The sequence below is a fragment of the Electrophorus electricus genome, chromosome 13 (assembly GCF_013358815.1).
Source record: "Electrophorus electricus isolate fEleEle1 chromosome 13, fEleEle1.pri, whole genome shotgun sequence".
In the NCBI taxonomy this organism is placed as follows: domain Eukaryota; kingdom Metazoa; phylum Chordata; class Actinopteri; order Gymnotiformes; family Gymnotidae; genus Electrophorus; species Electrophorus electricus.
This window is the reverse complement of record NC_049547.1, coordinates 21,316,047-21,335,618: the sequence shown is the minus strand read 5'-3', so window position 1 is coordinate 21,335,618 and position 19,572 is coordinate 21,316,047. Positions and strand designations below refer to the sequence as shown.

Below are 19,572 nucleotides of genomic sequence, written 5' to 3'. Positions count from 1 at the left end.
TAATTAATTCACCACTAGTTGCTAATCCATCTGGATAACGGATGAATGCGTGAGTACGTATATGTATGTATACATTCTCTAGTATTTCAAATATCATTTTATAAGTGGTAATATTAGAGACTAGCCTACTGGACTTTAAGTGACATAAGAATACATTAGAATTAGTGTATAAATACACACAGCCCACTCATTAATACATTTACAATAACAAATATGACTGATAAACAGTACTAGATTAAAACAGAGTACAAGATTCCTGTCACTATATCTTAGCCTACATATGACATTATTCTCAAATAGCAGTCATGAATGACATAAGACATAACACACAAGTACTGGGTTTTTATAAACAGATTTTTTTTAATACATTTTTAATATATGTATTTTTTTTATGGTACAATTTGTAGGTGGAGAAAAAAAACCCCAAAAACCCTGCCATGCATACGAACACACCATCGCACGCAAAAGCTACATTACATCAATAAAAATCAACCCATCAAATCAAAGAGAAAATCCTTATCATTTTATGTACAGTTTTTTGTATTATTTGTATTCTTTAGATGCATTTTCCTAATAAGCTGAAGCAATTAAAAAATATATGATAATCAAATACATCATTCAAAATAGATAAAGAGAGAAAAAATAATTAACCCATCTCCAATAGATTTTTTTTTTCTGGAAATATAGCTCCTTTGTTTTTAAAAAGATAAAAATTTTTATAAAATAAAGTTTCAAGTACAGAGATATGTTTCTAATTTGAGTCAAAATCAATAAAAGGTGGACAAACCCCTTCTCATGTCTTACCCAGCACTCATGTTCACCAGCCTCACTATACAAACAGCATGTGATCCATTACACAGCAGATTACAGGACCCCGCATTTCTCACATCCACTCTTTGCCCAATCCCGCACTAGCCTGGCTTTTTATATTTTGCATTTTTCTAACACTCATCAAAAACACAGTTCATCGTAAATGAAAGCTATGCATCAAGACGATGTTTATAGTGTCATTCTGATGTCACGTTCTTTCCACAAGCTTCAAAAGAACAACATATCACTCACAATATGCTGTCATTAGAACATAAAAGATGATTAAGATTTTGTGTGTGATTTCCCCCCCCCTCCAGCAAACATTTTTATTGCAGGTCAGTACGCATTGTATGGTATCCTGTATGAGAATATGTTGTTTTGATCAGACACATAAACCACAAATGCTACAACACCGAGCAAAATAAAATCAAGTTTGAGACTTTCATATATTATCTGATAAAATTAGGTTATAGAGTTGTAATTTTTTTTCTTTTGAAATGTAAGGCACCCCTAAAGATAAAATAAAACAGAAAAAAAATTACATTCAACACACCAACATTGTCCATGAACTGCATTCGTTGCAGTATTCGTAAACAGAATTTTTGACTCCTGTGGTTTTTGCAGTCCACTTACTATGCCTGATTAAAACAAAACTGTAAAGTAAAACAACAACAACAACAACAACAACAACAAAAACCTGTATACTAGGACAAACACAATGATCTGAGTGACACATTACGAAGTGAAATTAATGACGCTCTGGTGGTTTAACATGCAAGCTCCACTTTAACGGTTTGGGTGATGGACTCACAGGACAGATTTACAGTATTATCCGTAAATCCGATGGGGTCATCAAAAAAACCCTCCATCATCTCAGATTAGTAGCAGTGGCAACTCAAGACCGCATGCAATCACTGTCTATTTCTTTGGCAAATGGGCATCTCTGCTTTTGCTAGCCCCTTGTTCTCCTTTGCGTGCATCAGACTTCTTCTTGGTGTTGTCCTTGGGTGTGGCCTTTGTGCTTGCAGCAGACTCATTGGTTGTGGAGCTCTTGCTGGATGAAGATGCTGCCTTCTGATTGGCTGAGGCTGCTTTGGCAGGTGCTGGAGCAGTCAGCCGATTGGCTGAGGTGGTTTTACTGTTTGCTAGGCCTGCTGACTGATTTGCTGAGCTTGTGTTGGCTGGCCCTTGATTGGCTGAAGTGGTTTTAGCGTCTGCTGGGGAAGCTGATCGATTGGCTGCCAACCCAACAGCAGGTTGACCATAGACCTTGGTAGATGAGGCCTGTTTTGATGATGATGATGAAGAATTTTGACTTTTGCATCTCCCCTCCTCCCCTCTAAAGGGTGAGCGTCTCTGCTTTCTCCCTCCCTGCTCCTCTCCCATTGGTGGCTAGAAGAGAAAAAGCAGCTGTAATTCACCTAGGTTACCTACTAGGCCTACAGGATTAGCTCCAGATGCTAAAATGGTAATGAGGCAGTTCATTATTCAAACCTTCACTGTAAAATTGGGCTGCCTACATGTAGCATAAGCTAATAAATGGTGTTTTAATATTAATAATGTGAGGAAAACCAAAGTCTTTTGTGCACAGCTCCTTACATCAATTGGTGTGTGTATATGTATAATATTAATTAACTGGTATACATGTGCGCGCGTGTGTGTAGTATTAATTAACTGGTATGTGTGTGTTTATGTATAGTACTAATTAATTTAGCTAGTTATCTTTAGTTGTTTGGCTATAGCACTTCTGAGCAGTTATCAATTTTATAACTCAGCTATAGCAATGAAACTTAAAATTAACACAAACACAATTAAGATATTTTTAGCTCATGTCAAATATACTTTAGTGGTAGAATAAAGATTTACCAAGAAATTATTATTTCCATAGGGATTCATGTCCCAAGTTATTTGGCCCAGTGAGGCACCCATAAACCCCTTTTCTATCTAACATTACAGTCTTCTATAAAAATAACGTGAAGTCCATTAGCATGAATGTCTTCGCAGCCATTTTGAAATTAACGGGTAACCTGCTGTTTGGAAGCAGGAAAAACGTCTGTTTCACTGTAGGAGGATATGAGACTGTACAGACCATGTCAACTAGACTTAGATCAAGACCAGGTCAGATAGCGCCGTGTGGCGGAACAGAAGGTCATTACTCCAGAGAGCAGATCTGTGCTTCTCTGGGGCATCATTAATAAATCGGTCCTGCCTCACTGCAGACACACAACACCAACATTAATGCCTCACAAACATGGACCTGAAATGTCTCTCTCTCACCTATATTTGCACTTACTTGATCACACAGTATGCACACACGCACAGATACACCCACAAACATACAAACACACGCGCACACACACACACCCACCCACCCACCGACATAAACCCACCCACATACAAACACACGCACACAAAAGATACACCCACTTATACACAAACACACGTGTGCACCCGCGCACACTCACATACCCACGCACGCACACATACTCTCTCACACACCTCAACCCTGAAGTCATCTATGCTCTTGAATCTGCTGAGGAGTTCCTGCAGTTGGGGCTTGATGACCTGGTCCTTAATCTGGGAGTACTTCAGGAAAGCCCAGAACTTCTCTAGACCATACAGCTGACCTACATGCAGACAACACACACACAGAGATTAGAGAAATTAGCACCTAGTGCACTAATCAGATACAAAATCACACCGGCACATATACCCACATCACAAATACACACAAACAGAATGAACAGCAAATATCACAGTTTTCCTCACACCTTTAGTGCACTATTTTTCATACATTCATCACTGGACTGGTGGTCCAGATCAGACTATGGCCTCACACATCATCACAGTGTAAGGCTTTAGTACTGGAGTGTGTTATGGGTCTGGTAGGGTGCATTCTGGTGAAGATCTTACTGCCAAAGATCAGCAAAACAGTGACAATACACAGTTATGGTGGACACGTCTTCAGGACAGGGAAGACTGCTTCTATTTTTGGGAGCATTTTTCAAAATTTTAATGCAAGGCCAGAACTGCTCATTTAAAACTAACTGCTCTGATCTCGAATAGTTTTTCAGTTCCAAACCATTACGACATGGTAACCTGTACTGGAACTGAGTTTCCCTTCAAACAGATCCAAACCGATGTCTCATGCCATCACGGCCACTGGCCGCAACCGTGCCACTCTAGGCCCCGGGCCTGGAGGTGTTGTATGGACGTGTACCTTTCTCGTAGTCATGTAGGGTTTCCTCCTGGAACTCCTTGAAGATATCGGGTCGGAACCTCTTTTCCAAACCGTAACTGTAGAAGCGGAACAGACACTCCAGGCCGTACCTGTGGAGAGAGAGATGGCATGGCACAGGTGGTCATATGCACAGCTCGCAGTTACAGGAGGTCTCACACACAGCGTGCACACCACAGTTCTCAGAACACAAACATATTAACAAGCACACACGGTTAACACACATTAACCCACATTTAAGACACAGTTAACAGACATTTAAGACATTTTTACACACATTTAAGATTTCACAATGTGCAAGTTAACAGTTAACTTTCTCTAAGGAGGACTTAATGTGCAAGACTCGGCTTGTGATCAGTATTTGCTGTTCCCACATGCATGTACACACCCACCCACCCACCCACCCACCCACACACCCACCCACACACACACCCACACACACACACCCACACACACACACCCACACACACACACCCACACACACACCCACACACACCCACACACACACACCCACACAGTCCAGTGTTAGAGGAACCAGAACGACCTGTTCACTAGTTCTTGGTGTATGTTACGCTCCCACGTTAGTCCACACCACGATTTATGACCAACTTCTCTAAATTTCACCTGCATTCATTCTGACCTCCGTGTGCTCACCTACATTCTCTCTCTCTCGCGCTCTCTCTCTCGCGCTCTCTCTCTCTCTTGCGCTCTCTCTCTCTCTCTCTCTCATATCGTAGCAGGCACATGCTACGGAAGGTATGCCGTTTGCTGTGGTTGAGTAGACAAATCTTTGAGATTCTGAATGGAACGACTTTTTTTTTTTTACCTTGAAAGTCATACTGCACAGTACCACTTACACCCCCTGTATTACGGTAGTGTCACACCCCCTGTGTTGGGGTAAGTTTTCACCTGTAGTTGTCTTTGGCATCCTCTAGGGCATACTGCTTAAATTCCTCATACATGTTTCTGTTGAAGTTGTCCCTGAGGAAAAAGGACCAAAACCTGAAGAGTGTGTTCATCTCCTGGGACTGACCCACTCCCAGTCGTTTCCTCTCTGCAGGCGAAACACACACACACACACACACAGGTCATGAAACAGGCAACATAACCAGGAGTGCACACACTCCTGACACACATGCAGCTATATTCATTGCTCTATACGGATGTGCAGAGCACATCATGTGAGGGTCATGTGATGGTCACCATGGCAACAGAAGAGTCAGTGTGGTGTTTTTATCATAAACTAACAACCAACCAGCAAAATATTGAAAGCACAGTATTAAGAGATGGGTGTATTAGCGTGTGTGTTACACCGTGTGTAGGTGTACGTATGGGTTGGTGTGAGCATGTGTGTATGTATGTGTATGTGTGTGTCGGGCTGTGTGTGTTTGTGTATGTGTGTAGGGGTGTGTGTATGTATATATGAGTGTACGTGTGTGTGTGTACGAGTAGGTGTGTGCATGTGTGAGTGTAGGGGTGTGTGTGTGTGTGTGTGTGTATATGAGTGTAGGGGTGTGTGTGTGTATATATATATATGAGTGTAGGGGTGTGTGTGTGTGTGTGTGTATATATATATATATGAGTGTAGGGGTGTGTGTGTGTGTGTGTGTGTGTGTATGAGTGTAGGGGTGTGTGTGTGTGTGTATATGAGTGTAGGGGTGTGTGTGTGTGTATATGAGTGTAGGGGTGTGTGTGTGTGTGTGTGTGTATATATATGAGTGTAGGGGTGGGTGTGTGTGTGTGTGTGTGTGTATATATATATATGAGTGTAGGGGTGTGTGTGTGTGTGTGTGTGTATATATATATATATATATGAGTGTAGGGGTGTGTGTGTGTGTGTGTGTGTGTGTATATATATATATGAGTGTAGGGGTGTGTGTGTGTGTGTGTGTGTGTGTATATATATATATGAGTGTAGGGGTGTGTGTGTGTGTGTGTGTGTGTGTGTGTGTGTATATATATATATATATATATATATATATATATATATATGAGTGTAGGGGTGTGTGTGTGTGTGTGTATATATATATATATATATATATATATATATGAGTGTAGGGGTGTGTGTGTGTGTATATATATATATATATATGAGTGTAGGGGTGTGGTGTGTGTGTGTGTGTGTGTGTGTGTGTGTGTGTGTGTGTGTATGTATATATATATATATATATATATATATATATATATATATATATATATATATATATATATATATATATGAGTGTAGGGGTGTGTGTGTGTGTGTATATATATATATATATATATATATATGAGTGTAGGGGTGTGTGTGTGTGTGTGTGTGTGTATATATATATATGAGTGTAGGGGTGTGTGTGTGTGTGTGTGTGTGTGTGTGTGTGTGTGTGTGTGTGTGTGTGTGTGTGTGTGTACCGTTGAGACACCGGCGGCGATACTTGTGGTAAACCTGCTGGGTGAAGCCGTTCTGTTGCAGCAGCTCATGAGATGGGTGCCAGAACTTTGGCAGAGACTGCGGCGTGCAGCCATAACTGCCCGACTGCAAGGGGGCGCCCTCTGATGGAGACGCGTTAGAACTACTGCTCACACACACACACAAAGATTCAGACAGGTAGGGACAAAGTGAGAGTCTTTCTTAAACAGAAGGATTTGGTGCAGTTTGTGTGTGTGACGTGAGAGAGCTGGTGCGGGGTCTGTGTTCGCGGGAGGGTGTGTCTGACCTGACGGAGCTGGTACGGGGTCTGTGTTCACGGGAGTCCATGACCCAGCCCACATGACTCTCCAGAGGAGGGTTAGAACTGTGTCGAGTTTTCCTCTTGCGGGGAGTCTGAGGCAGACGAGACAGGAACAAGTGATATAACACACTACAGTCCATGTTAAAACCACACACACACACATTCTGAAACACACGCCACATGTGCCCTTACCGTCCCGTCGATGGTGCCGCTGTCTTTAATGACGGGGTAAAATCGGGGCGTCTTGCTGGGGTCCTGACGCCCGGGCGTGCGTGGGGTACGAGGCGTTCTGGGAGCACTGGAGGATTCTGGGATGTTGGTGGAAAGAGAGTGGACCAGGCCAGACTCATCTAGAAGTGATACATAAAAGCATAAACAAATAAACAGTAAAGAAACAATCTTTAGCATACAATCATTAATATCACTATTCTGTGTACCAAGACTAGTAACACGTTCACAAGCATAACGTATGTCAGTTCTCTTTCAGTAATCAAAATGCAAAAACTGTCATATAAAACAGATGCACCCACCTTGGCAAGGGGGAGGAGGCGGGACTTCCTGGTCGGGGTCAACAGGTGGTTTAGGGCTTAAAGTGTCAAACTGATCCTGGCTTATTACAATGAGCTTCTTAAAGTTCTCCACTTCCTAAGGATAGGAAAAAACACACACACAATCAAAATGATGGGAATAGAAAATAGGAGTTACTTTGTTTTACCTCAAAAATCTCTGGACTCTTTCTTGATGTTGTTTGTTTTGGCAGTGCTATGACGTGAGACAGAAACGCATTTTTCCTTTTATGTGTGTTCTGGGAAGAGCCCTTGAGATTTATCAGCAGATCAGGTCCTTTCATAAAGCTTTTCACTCTCTTTCTCTTTGATGTGATCCCTCCATTTCTCATCTCACCTCTCTCTCTCTGATTTCCATAGACAAAAACAGATGTGATAAAAATGAAAGAGGAAAAGTAAAAAAAAAAAGAGTGTGGCTGACCGCTCAGAATGGAAGTGAAACTGGAAGCTGTAGTGCTAGTGGACGCCAGGGCAGAGTTCCCATACGTTGTCATATACGTCCTCTGTCACCTTCCCCTCAAGGTTAAAGAAACATTTGCATTTTGCAACACTGATAAATGTCTCTCCTGGACTCTTGGTACCATTAAAGAATTTGTCCAGACATCAGAGGCAAATTTAGAATGAAATAAAGTCGCACTTTTGAGAACCACAACATGGCCAACCAAAAACAGAACTGGCTAGACAAAGTTGGGCTGTTCAGATCTATGTCACTAAACCTAGTTTTCCCAAGTGTTTGTCAGTGGTCTGTGGTGGTATTCTTGTGGATTAAACAACAACAGAGACATGATGAAACTCAGGATACGGCCTGGAACTGAACATTGAACACGTCTCATGCTGATCGCACCAGCGATATTAGATCAGCGAAACCGTAGCAACCGTAGCAGAGTTCGGCACCATTTCAGAACAAGCACAACTAGATCAGCTGCACAGCAGCAAGATTCTCGCTAGCAAGAAGATTTTTAAATACAATTAAAATCATGCCATTAAAATCAAGGTTTGTCTTCTGTTCTGGCCTCTGAAAGTCTAAGCAAGTCTCTAACAATTTAATAACACATTGACATCAGCCCGTTTGTTAAATAGCTCACTAGTACATCTGACTAGACTGTGCCCAGTGTCCGGATTTCATCTTCATGAAGTCTAGCCAGTTTATTTAGACACTGGTTAGTTTGTAAGACAGTATTTTTTTATTTTTGTAGCAGGTTTACTGAAGGTGTTGGGTCACTGTAATCACAGCTGGTCTCCCTGCAGAAGACCCTCGACTACAGGGTCACAAGGTCCAGTGGCTCTCTGATGTGACTCATGGAGAAATGGTCAGAAACAAGGGTTTATTTCAGAAACAGGTATGTTCTGGGAACCCACAGGATTGGTCCCCTGTAAGGGATAGATACTTTGATCTCTGAACACAAGACTGAAGTGGAAATATGGATAATGTCCCCAGCGAGTGTGGAGTGTGTCCTAGCTTGGTTAACGTGGCATAGTTGCAGTACTGATATGACCCCATGTACATGTAATGCTGATATCACTGCAGTGTAGACAACACAAGCACTTAGGATTAATATTAGTGCAGTATGAACATGAGCTCTTGGCTATTTAACACTTACATCAGTGCAGAGAATATGATGCCTTAGAGAATATGTAACACCAATATTAAACGGTGAGGGTGTGCAGACGCAACACCATGAATATATAAGATCAATGCCATTGCACTGTGGATGTCATGTCTGGGCCTGTCCATATACTTTAGGTCTGCCCTTGGGTTCTGTCATCCCGATTATTTCATATACATCATTTTAATACCCCCTTCCACCCCCGCCTTACCTTAACGTTGGTACCATCCATCTGCTTCTCCTCCCCTGTCCACAGGTCCTGTTCATAATAGTACAGCCCGTCGTTTATGGCCTTGGCAAGTTCGGCTGAGATTTTGGCGCGGGAGACGTGGTTCCCCGTCCGGTCCCCTCCGGGGTGCTTGCGGAGGTAAGGGGGCGTCTGGGTGACGATCAAGATTTTGTTCACATCGCTGTCGTCCAGCTCTCCATCCGAATCATTGTCTGACCAATCGGTGAAGGTGTTCTTGCGTGGTGCTGCGAGCTGTTCTATCTCTTCATCAAACAGGAAGTCCAGTTCTTCTTGGTCGGCCTCGGGCTGTGGGTTCAGGCTGGAACAAACCGGTGCCATCAGGTCCTGGAAAAGAACTCAACGTTAAGATTGGATTAAATAATTCTTCCATAAATCCTGTTACTGGTGCTAAATTACACGCGCGCCTATCAACTTTATCACCTTAGAAAGATGAGAAGACTTGAAAGATTTGAAGACATTTGTGGAAATATACACTGCAAAGTTCCAGTGTAACAAACTGCTGGTACTACGGTGTCTGCTACAGACACTAGCACTTGTGTTGGCTCCTGTTAAAGGCGGTCCAGGCCACACTCAGTGGCTCATCCATTTGTCATTTTTTACATAACTGACAGTCTGACTGATTATGGACCTGGTGCATAAAAAGATATTCTTATTCTCAGACACACAGCAATCCAGAGCTTCTCCACTTGTGTGTGTGCACATGTATGTATGTATGTATGTATGTATGTATGTGTGTGTGTGTGTGTGTGTGTGTGTGTGTGTGTGTGTGTATGTATGTGTGTATGTATGTATGTATGTGTATGTGTGTGTGTGTTCACCTTGCTCTTGCCAGAAGCGTTCCTGTGCCGTTTCTCTACCTGGATCCACTGGCTCTCCTGATCAGACAGTCTGCTGGACAACTCCTGAGGGGTCCTCGCATCGGGCACGCCGGCCTTAGGGGCACTCTTTTCTGTGCTGGAGACACTTGTTGACTCGACTGGGGAAGACTCAGCAGACTGGGGTTTGGCATCTGCGTCAGAGCCGTTTGATTGGCCGTTTGTGGCAGGGGTGGAACCAGTGGTGATCTGCTTGGCTGGGGGGGAGGTTGAGACTGAAAAGACAGAGGAAACTGGTGAACATGTCTGATATTGTTTATTATTGTTTGATATTGTTTATTATTGTTTGATATTGCTTGCTATTGTCTGATATTTATGCTTTGTTATTGTCCGATATTGTTTATTATTGTTTGATATTTATGGTTTGTTATTGTCTGATATTATTTGTTATGGCACTCATTGATCTCAGAGCTTATATGTGTTTCACACAGTGATCCCTGTATTTCTACAGTATTCTAGTTCACTGGTATCTTGGATTCTGACCTACTGTACTAGGATTTATTCTATGAGGAAATGACAAAGCACTTTTTTACGTCGCTCTGGATAAGAGTCTAATAAATGCCTTAAACGTAAACATATTGGGTTTCTCCTGTAGGCGTGTTCCTCCACTCTGGGACTCAGAGTGTTTGTGCTCAGATGGTTCCACTGATATGAGAGTGTGAATGCTGCTCAACATTGAGATCAGGAACTAAAACCTGCGACAGGCCAATACCTGTGGTGAGCGAGGTGAACGTCTGTCCCGGGACAAACTCGGGACAGTGAATGAGCTGAGTGAAGTCCGTGTGCGAGGGTTCGAGAGGGGTCGTGGGGATCGGCCACTGCTCGGGGTCATCTTTCCTACGGATCTTCTGGTCCACCAACTCCACCACGTCGCTGTTCTTAACTGCCTGAGGATGACACACGCACACGCACATTTAGAGATGTCGAGGGTCACATTTGAGAGGCGAGAGGTTGGAGGTCAGGGCAAACCCTTACCTCCATGATGAGGCTGAGGTCGGTGGTGAGGGCCTGCACGCGACGGAAGCCAGCGATCAGAGAGATGGGCAGGAAACCTTCGGTGTCCATCTTCCTCCGCAAGAAGAAGTCCCGCTCAAGGTTGGGCAGACTGAAGTAATACTCACTGAAGCAAAAAAACAAAAACAAAACAAGATAAACAAAAATGAAAGAAGTGAAAGAACAGAGCCAACGCAGCACACAGGTAACGGCAAGGCCAGAGAGCGACCTCGGTTCATATCCGAGTCAGGACTCATGTTTCATATACGCGCACGCACGCACAGTAGTGGAAGATTAACTGTAAATACAACACTAAACTTAAGCAACTAAGCTGCATTTGTTGACAAGACAAACAAGTAAACAGTCGCTGGTCCAGCACCTCGGTCACCAACCTTCACCCGTCCACACACCCAGTTAACTGGCCTTTCTCTCATCTTTTACACCCATCTTTCATCCTTACATCACATGTCTACCACTCTACACATTCTCTCATCTTTCCACAGAGGGGGCTGTGGAGCATTACCCCCACCCCCACACAGCTGGGTTTAACCCACAACTGTACAGTAATGACACTGCCCCTCTCATGGAGAATGGGGTTCAAACCCCACCTGGAGGATGTGCTCTATGCTGTAACGATAAGAGTCCGTCAGCAAGACTCCCAACACTACACTCGCCCACCTCTGTAACATGACTGAACCTGTACGGTGCCCTGGAATAAGAGTGTGTGCCAAATGTGTCAAATATAATTTATTCAATTCTGTTATAAAAAAGTGATTTTTTTCAGTCTTGAATCAGACCATTCTGAACACACACTCACTTCCCATTTACATGGTATATGGTATATGGTGGGGGCAGGCGGCTTTTAGGGCGGAGCTTTCCTAGCCCCACCCAGCACAGGCTGAGCCAACATTCCTGCGTCTTTACTCTGGTCCATCAGGTAACTGTGACACACACACACACAGCTCTCACGTGACGGGTGTGTGAGTGTAAAAATTACACCGTCAAAAAAAAGGAAAAAAAAACTAAAAAAGATGACACTGCTTATTCAAATGTATGATAAATGTAAAACTGAACCTTCTGTTTCTGAGAAATGTCAAGTCCTCAGTGTTGGGGTCATGCGGTTTCTTTTCTCTCTAACCGTTAACTACATGTCTGAGAAAGACTCTCTCTCCCCTCTGCCATGGGAACACATTCTGCTGTTCCTTTAAGAACCACAAGACAGCCCCAGCATGAGCACACACTCATTTAATACTGATCTGGGATCAGTTCCCAAATTCTCAGTCATAACCTACACTGTACAAGAGCCACACAGAACATTGGTTGTAGACCAGGGGAAAGTTGCTGAGCTGTGCATGTACAAGCTCCCTGTGGTTCTTCTGCACACAGAGCCAAAAGCATAACGCATGCACACAAAAAATGTGTGTACAGCAACATGCGCATGCGCGCACGCGCACACACACACACAAACACGTGCACACACACACGACCCTCACTTCACTCCACCACATCATTTACTATTCCCTCTTAGGCAGAAAAGCTAATTTAGGACACACGCACAACTGATCCCAGGCCTGCTTTGGCTTTCCATGCCTTGATGCAATAAGGGTGCCACCTGCTGGTAGCAATTTGCCTTACAGATTTATGTGAAATCATTTTGGTTCTACCCAGTAGTCGCTCTGTGCAGTAGCGTCTGTAGCATAGAATGTGTGTGTATGTATATGTATATATATATATATATATATATATATATATATATACACACACACACGCACACACACATACATACACACACACATATATATATATACACACACACACACACACACACACACACACACACACATATATATATATACATACATACATACACACCCACACACAAACATTATATATATAATAATATATATCCAAAAAGCATTACAGAGGTTAACAAGGACTTTGGGGAAAAGAAAAAAGTAAACAACCAGCCAACCAAACAAACTTACATCTGACGCTTGATGTACTCTTTCAGCAGACTTTCCTCAATGGTGTACATTTGTACCCGGTTACCGTCGTCATAGAAATACATCATATTGGTATTGAACTCTGTGGGCATGGCGGAACCATCCACATACGACTCCCGGTAACCATGAGAGTAGTCATAGCGACCTGGGGTATGGAGGGAAAAAGAAGGAAGTAGAGAAAAATAAATGCACAGAAATATAACCTCGTGTCCCCTTCACTCACAGTTCACATCAAGTTCTTCAGCGCCTGCCTTGCTGAAAGCCCTCCCCAGCTGCTGACCGTGAAGGAGGGTCAGTGCTCATCTCAGACCTGATAACCCTGCTGTGAAAAGGTGTGTGTGCTCTCTGCAGGTGCTAGACTGTACGCCAGCGGGGCTGATGTACATTTTACATCACTCGATCTGATCAAGGACGTCACGAGAACATCTGTAACAAACGTGTTTTGTTAACAACGTTCACTACAGTCACGGTGCTTCTATTGGGTCAAACATTACACATGGCGTCTCAAACTCCCACAAACACGTGTAAGCATTCATCAGTATCTAGACTGATGGGTTTCTTGATTGTGTGAGTACCTACACTATAAATTTGTTAAACTAAACTGTGTCTAAAGTGTCTTTGCCTAGAATGTGCAAATCTGAAATTACTGCAATTCCCATGATGAAAAAAACCTTTAAAATCCTTACCCCTCACACCTCAAGCCTTCTCGCTCTCACACACACACACACACACACCTCAAGCCTTCACACACACACACCTCAAGCCTTCACACACACACACACACACACACACACCTCAAGCCTTCACACACACACACACACACACACACCTCAAGCCTTCACACACACACACACACACACACCTCAAGCCTTCACACACACACACACACACACACCTCAAGCCTTCACACACACACACACACACACACCTCAAGCCTTCACACACACACACACACACACACACACACACCTCAAGCCTTCACACACACACACACACACACACACACACACACCTCAAGCCTTCACACACACACACACACACACACACACACACACCTCAAGCCTTCACACACACACACACACACACCTCAAGCCTTCACACACACACCTCAAGCCTTCACACACACACACACACACACACACACACACACACCTCAAGCCTTCACACACACACACACACACCTCAAGCCTTCACACACACACACACACCTCAAGCCTTCACACACACACACACACACACACACACACACACCTCAAGCCTTCACACACACACACACACACCTCAAGCCTTCACACACACACACACACACACACACCTCAAGCCTTCACACACACACACACACACACACACACACACCTCAAGCCTTCACACACACACACACACACACACCTCAAGCCTTCACACACACACACACACACACCTCAAGCCTTCACACACACACACACACACACCTCAAGCCTTCACACACACACACACACACACACCTCAAGCCTTCACACACACACACACACACACACACACACACCTCAAGCCTTCACACACACACACACACACACACACACACACACCTCAAGCCTTCACACACACACACACACACACACACCTCAAGCCTTCACACACACACACACACCTCAAGCCTTCACACACACACACACACCTCAAGCCTTCACACACACACACACACACACCTCAAGCCTTCACACACACACACACACACACACACACACACCTCAAGCCTTCACACACACACACACACACACACACACACACACACACACACACACACACACACACACACACACACACACACCTCAAGCCTTCACACACACACTCACACACACACCTCAAGCCTTCTCACACACACACACACACACACCTCAAGCCTTCTCACACACACACACACACACACACACCTCAAGCCTTCACACACACACACACACACACCTCAAGCCTTCACACACACACACACACACCTCAAGCCTTCACACACACACACACACACACCTCAAGCCTTCACACACACACACACACACACCTCAAGCCTTCACACACACACACACACACACACACACACCTCAAGCCTTCACACACACACACACACACACACACACACCTCAAGCCTTCACACACACACACACACACACACCTCAAGCCTTCACACACACACACACACACACACCTCAAGCCTTCACACACACACACCTCAAGCCTTCACACACACACACCTCAAGCCTTCACACACACACACACACACACACACACACACACCTCAAGCCTTCACACACACACACACACCTCAAGCCTTCACACACACACACACACCTCAAGCCTTCACACACACACACACACCTCAAGCCTTCACACACACACACACACCTCAAGCCTTCACACACACACACACACCTCAAGCCTTCACACACACACACACACACCTCAAGCCTTCACACACACACACACACACCTCAAGCCTTCACACACACACACACACACACACACACACACACACCTCAAGCCTTCACACACACACACACACACACACACACCTCAAGCCTTCACACACACACACACACACACACCTCAAGCCTTCACACACACACACACACACACCTCAAGCCTTCACACACACACACACACACACACCTCAAGCCTTCACACACACACACACACACACACACCTCAAGCCTTCACACACACACACACACACACACACACCTCAAGCCTTCACACACACACACACACACACACACCTCAAGCCTTCACACACACACACACACACACACACACCTCAAGCCTTCACACACACACACACACACACACACCTCAAGCCTTCACACACACACACACACACACACCTCAAGCCTTCACACACACACACACACACACACACCTCAAGCCTTCACACACACACACACACACACACACCTCAAGCCTTCACACACACACACACACACACCTCAAGCCTTCACACACACACACACACACACACACACCTCAAGCCTTCACACACACACACACACACACACACACACCTCAAGCCTTCACACACACACACACACACACACACACACACACCTCAAGCCTTCACACACACACACACACACACCTCAAGCCTTCACACACACACACACACACCTCAAGCCTTCACACACACACACACACACACACCTCAAGCCTTCACACACACACACACACACACACACCTCAAGCCTTCACACACACACACACACACACCTCAAGCCTTCACACACACACACACACACACACCTCAAGCCTTCACACACACACACACACACACCTCAAGCCTTCACACACACACACCTCAAGCCTTCACACACACACACCTCAAGCCTTCACACACACACACACACACACACACACACACACACCTCAAGCCTTCACACACACACACACACACACACCTCAAGCCTTCACACACACACACACACACCTCAAGCCTTCACACACACACACACACACCTCAAGCCTTCACACACACACACACACACACCTCAAGCCTTCACACACACACACACACACACACCTCAAGCCTTCACACACACACACACACACACCTCAAGCCTTCACACACACACACACACACACACACCTCAAGCCTTCACACACACACACACACACACACACCTCAAGCCTTCACACACACACACACACACACCTCAAGCCTTCACACACACACACCTCAAGCCTTCACACACACACACCTCAAGCCTTCACACACACACACCTCAAGCCTTCACACACACACACACACACACACACACACACACCTCAAGCCTTCACACACACACACACACACACACCTCAAGCCTTCACACACACACACACACACCTCAAGCCTTCACACACACACACACACACACCTCAAGCCTTCACACACACACACACACACACACCTCAAGCCTTCACACACACACACACACACACCTCAAGCCTTCACACACACACACACACACACCTCAAGCCTTCACACACACACACCTCAAGCCTTCACACACACACACACACACACCTCAAGCCTTCACACACACACACACACACACACACACCTCAAGCCTTCACACACACACACACACACCTCAAGCCTTCACACACACACACACACACACACCTCAAGCCTTCACACACACACACACACACACACACACCTCAAGCCTTCACACACACACACACACACACACACACCTCAAGCCTTCACACACACACACACACACACCTCAAGCCTTCACACACACACACACACACACCTCAAGCCTTCACACACACACACCTCAAGCCTTCACACACACACACACACACACCTCAAGCCTTCACACACACACACACACACACACCTCAAGCCTTCACACACACACACACACACACCTCAAGCCTTCACACACACACACACCTCAAGCCTTCTCACACACACACACACACACACCTCAAGCCTTCACACACACACACACACACACCTCAAGCCTTCACACACACACACACCTCAAGCCTTCTCACACACACACACCTCAAGCCTTCTCACACACACACACACACACACACCTCAAGCCTTCACACACACACACACACCTCAAGCCTTCACACACACACACACACACCTCAAGCCTTCACACACACACACACACCTCAAGCCTTCACACACACACACACACACACACACACACCTCAAGCCTTCTCACACACACACACACACACACACACACACACACACACCTCAAGCCTTCACACACACACACACACACACCTCAAGCCTTCTCACACACACACACACACACCTCAAGCCTTCTCACACACACACACACACCTCAAGCCTTCTCACACACACACACACACACCTCAAGCCTTCTCACACACACACACACACACACACACCTCAAGCCTTCACACACACACACACACACACACCTCAAGCCTTCACACACACACACCTCAAGCCTTCACACACACACACCTCAAGCCTTCACACACACACACCTCAAGCCTTCACACACACACACCTCAAGCCTTCACACACACACACCTCAAGCCTTCACACACACACACCTCAAGCCTTCTCACACACCTCAAGCCTTCTCACACACACACACACACACACACACACACACACACCTCAAGCCTTCACACACACACACACACACACACACCTCAAGCCTTCACACACACACACACACACACACCTCAAGCCTTCACACACACACACACACACACACACCTCAAGCCTTCACACACACACACACACACCTCAAGCCTTCACACACACACACCTCAAGCCTTCACACACACACACACCTCAAGCCTTCACACACACACACACACACACACACACACCTCAAGCCTTCACACACACACACACACACACCTCAAGCCTTCACACACACACACACACACACCTCAAGCCTTCACACACACACACACACACACCTCAAGCCTTCACACACACACACACACACACCTCAAGCCTTCACACACACACACACACACACCTCAAGCCTTCACACACACACACACACACACACACCTCAAGCCTTCTCACACACACACACACACCTCAAGCCTTCTCACACACACACACACACACCTCAAGCCTTCACACACACACACACACACACCTCAAGCCTTCACACACACACACCTCAAGCCTTCACACACACACACCTCAAGCCTTCACACACACACACCTCAAGCCTTCACACACACACACCTCAAGCCTTCACACACACACACCTCAAGCCTTCACACACACACACCTCAAGCCTTCACACACACACACCTCAAGCCTTCTCACACACACACCTCAAGCCTTCTCACACACCTCAAGCCTTCTCACACACCTCAAGCCTTCTCACACACCTCAAGCCTTCTCACACACACACACACACACACACACACACACACACACACACCTCAAGCCTTCACACACACACACACACACACACACCTCAAGCCTTCACACACACACACACCTCAAGCCTTCACACACACACACACACACACACCTCAAGCCTTCACACACACACACACACACACACACCTCAAGCCTTCACACACACACACACACACACCTCAAGCCTTCACACACACACACACACACCTCAAGCCTTCACACACACACACACACACACACCTCAAGCCTTCACACACACACACACACACACACCTCAAGCCTTCACACACACACACACCTCAAGCCTTCACACACACACACACCTCAAGCCTTCACACACACACACACCTCAAGCCTTCACACACACACACACACACACCTCAAGCCTTCACACACACACACACACCTCAAGCCTTCACACACACACACACACACACCTCAAGCCTTCACACACACACACACACACACCTCAAGCCTTCACACACACACACACACACACCTCAAGCCTTCACACACACACACACACACACCTCAAGCCTTCACACACACACACACACACACCTCAAGCCTTCACACACACACACACACACACCTCAAGCCTTCACACACACACACACACACAC

General features: G+C 45.6%; 1 protein-coding gene across 2 annotated transcripts in view; it reads right to left on the bottom strand.

The window, feature by feature from the left end:
* Positions 1–828: 828 nt before the first annotated feature.
* larp1b (La ribonucleoprotein 1B) overlaps positions 829–19,572 on the bottom strand; it is a 47,160-nt gene continuing 28,416 nt past the window's right edge. For both annotated transcript variants that reach the window (XM_035533027.1, XM_035533028.1), the window contains exons 6-18: positions 13,036–13,198; positions 11,033–11,177; positions 10,770–10,944; positions 10,001–10,272; positions 9,144–9,506; positions 7,290–7,404; positions 6,952–7,109; positions 6,745–6,851; positions 6,440–6,603; positions 4,958–5,102; positions 4,031–4,140; positions 3,310–3,437; positions 829–2,202 (exon numbers count right to left, since the gene is read on the bottom strand). In XM_035533027.1, coding sequence (XP_035388920.1) covers positions 1,729–2,202; positions 3,310–3,437; positions 4,031–4,140; positions 4,958–5,102; positions 6,440–6,603; positions 6,745–6,851; positions 6,952–7,109; positions 7,290–7,404; positions 9,144–9,506; positions 10,001–10,272; positions 10,770–10,944; positions 11,033–11,177; positions 13,036–13,198 — 2,519 coding nt within the window. In that variant the 3' untranslated portion in view covers positions 829–1,728. The remainder of the gene's footprint in view (positions 2,203–3,309; positions 3,438–4,030; positions 4,141–4,957; positions 5,103–6,439; positions 6,604–6,744; positions 6,852–6,951; positions 7,110–7,289; positions 7,405–9,143; positions 9,507–10,000; positions 10,273–10,769; positions 10,945–11,032; positions 11,178–13,035; positions 13,199–19,572) is intronic.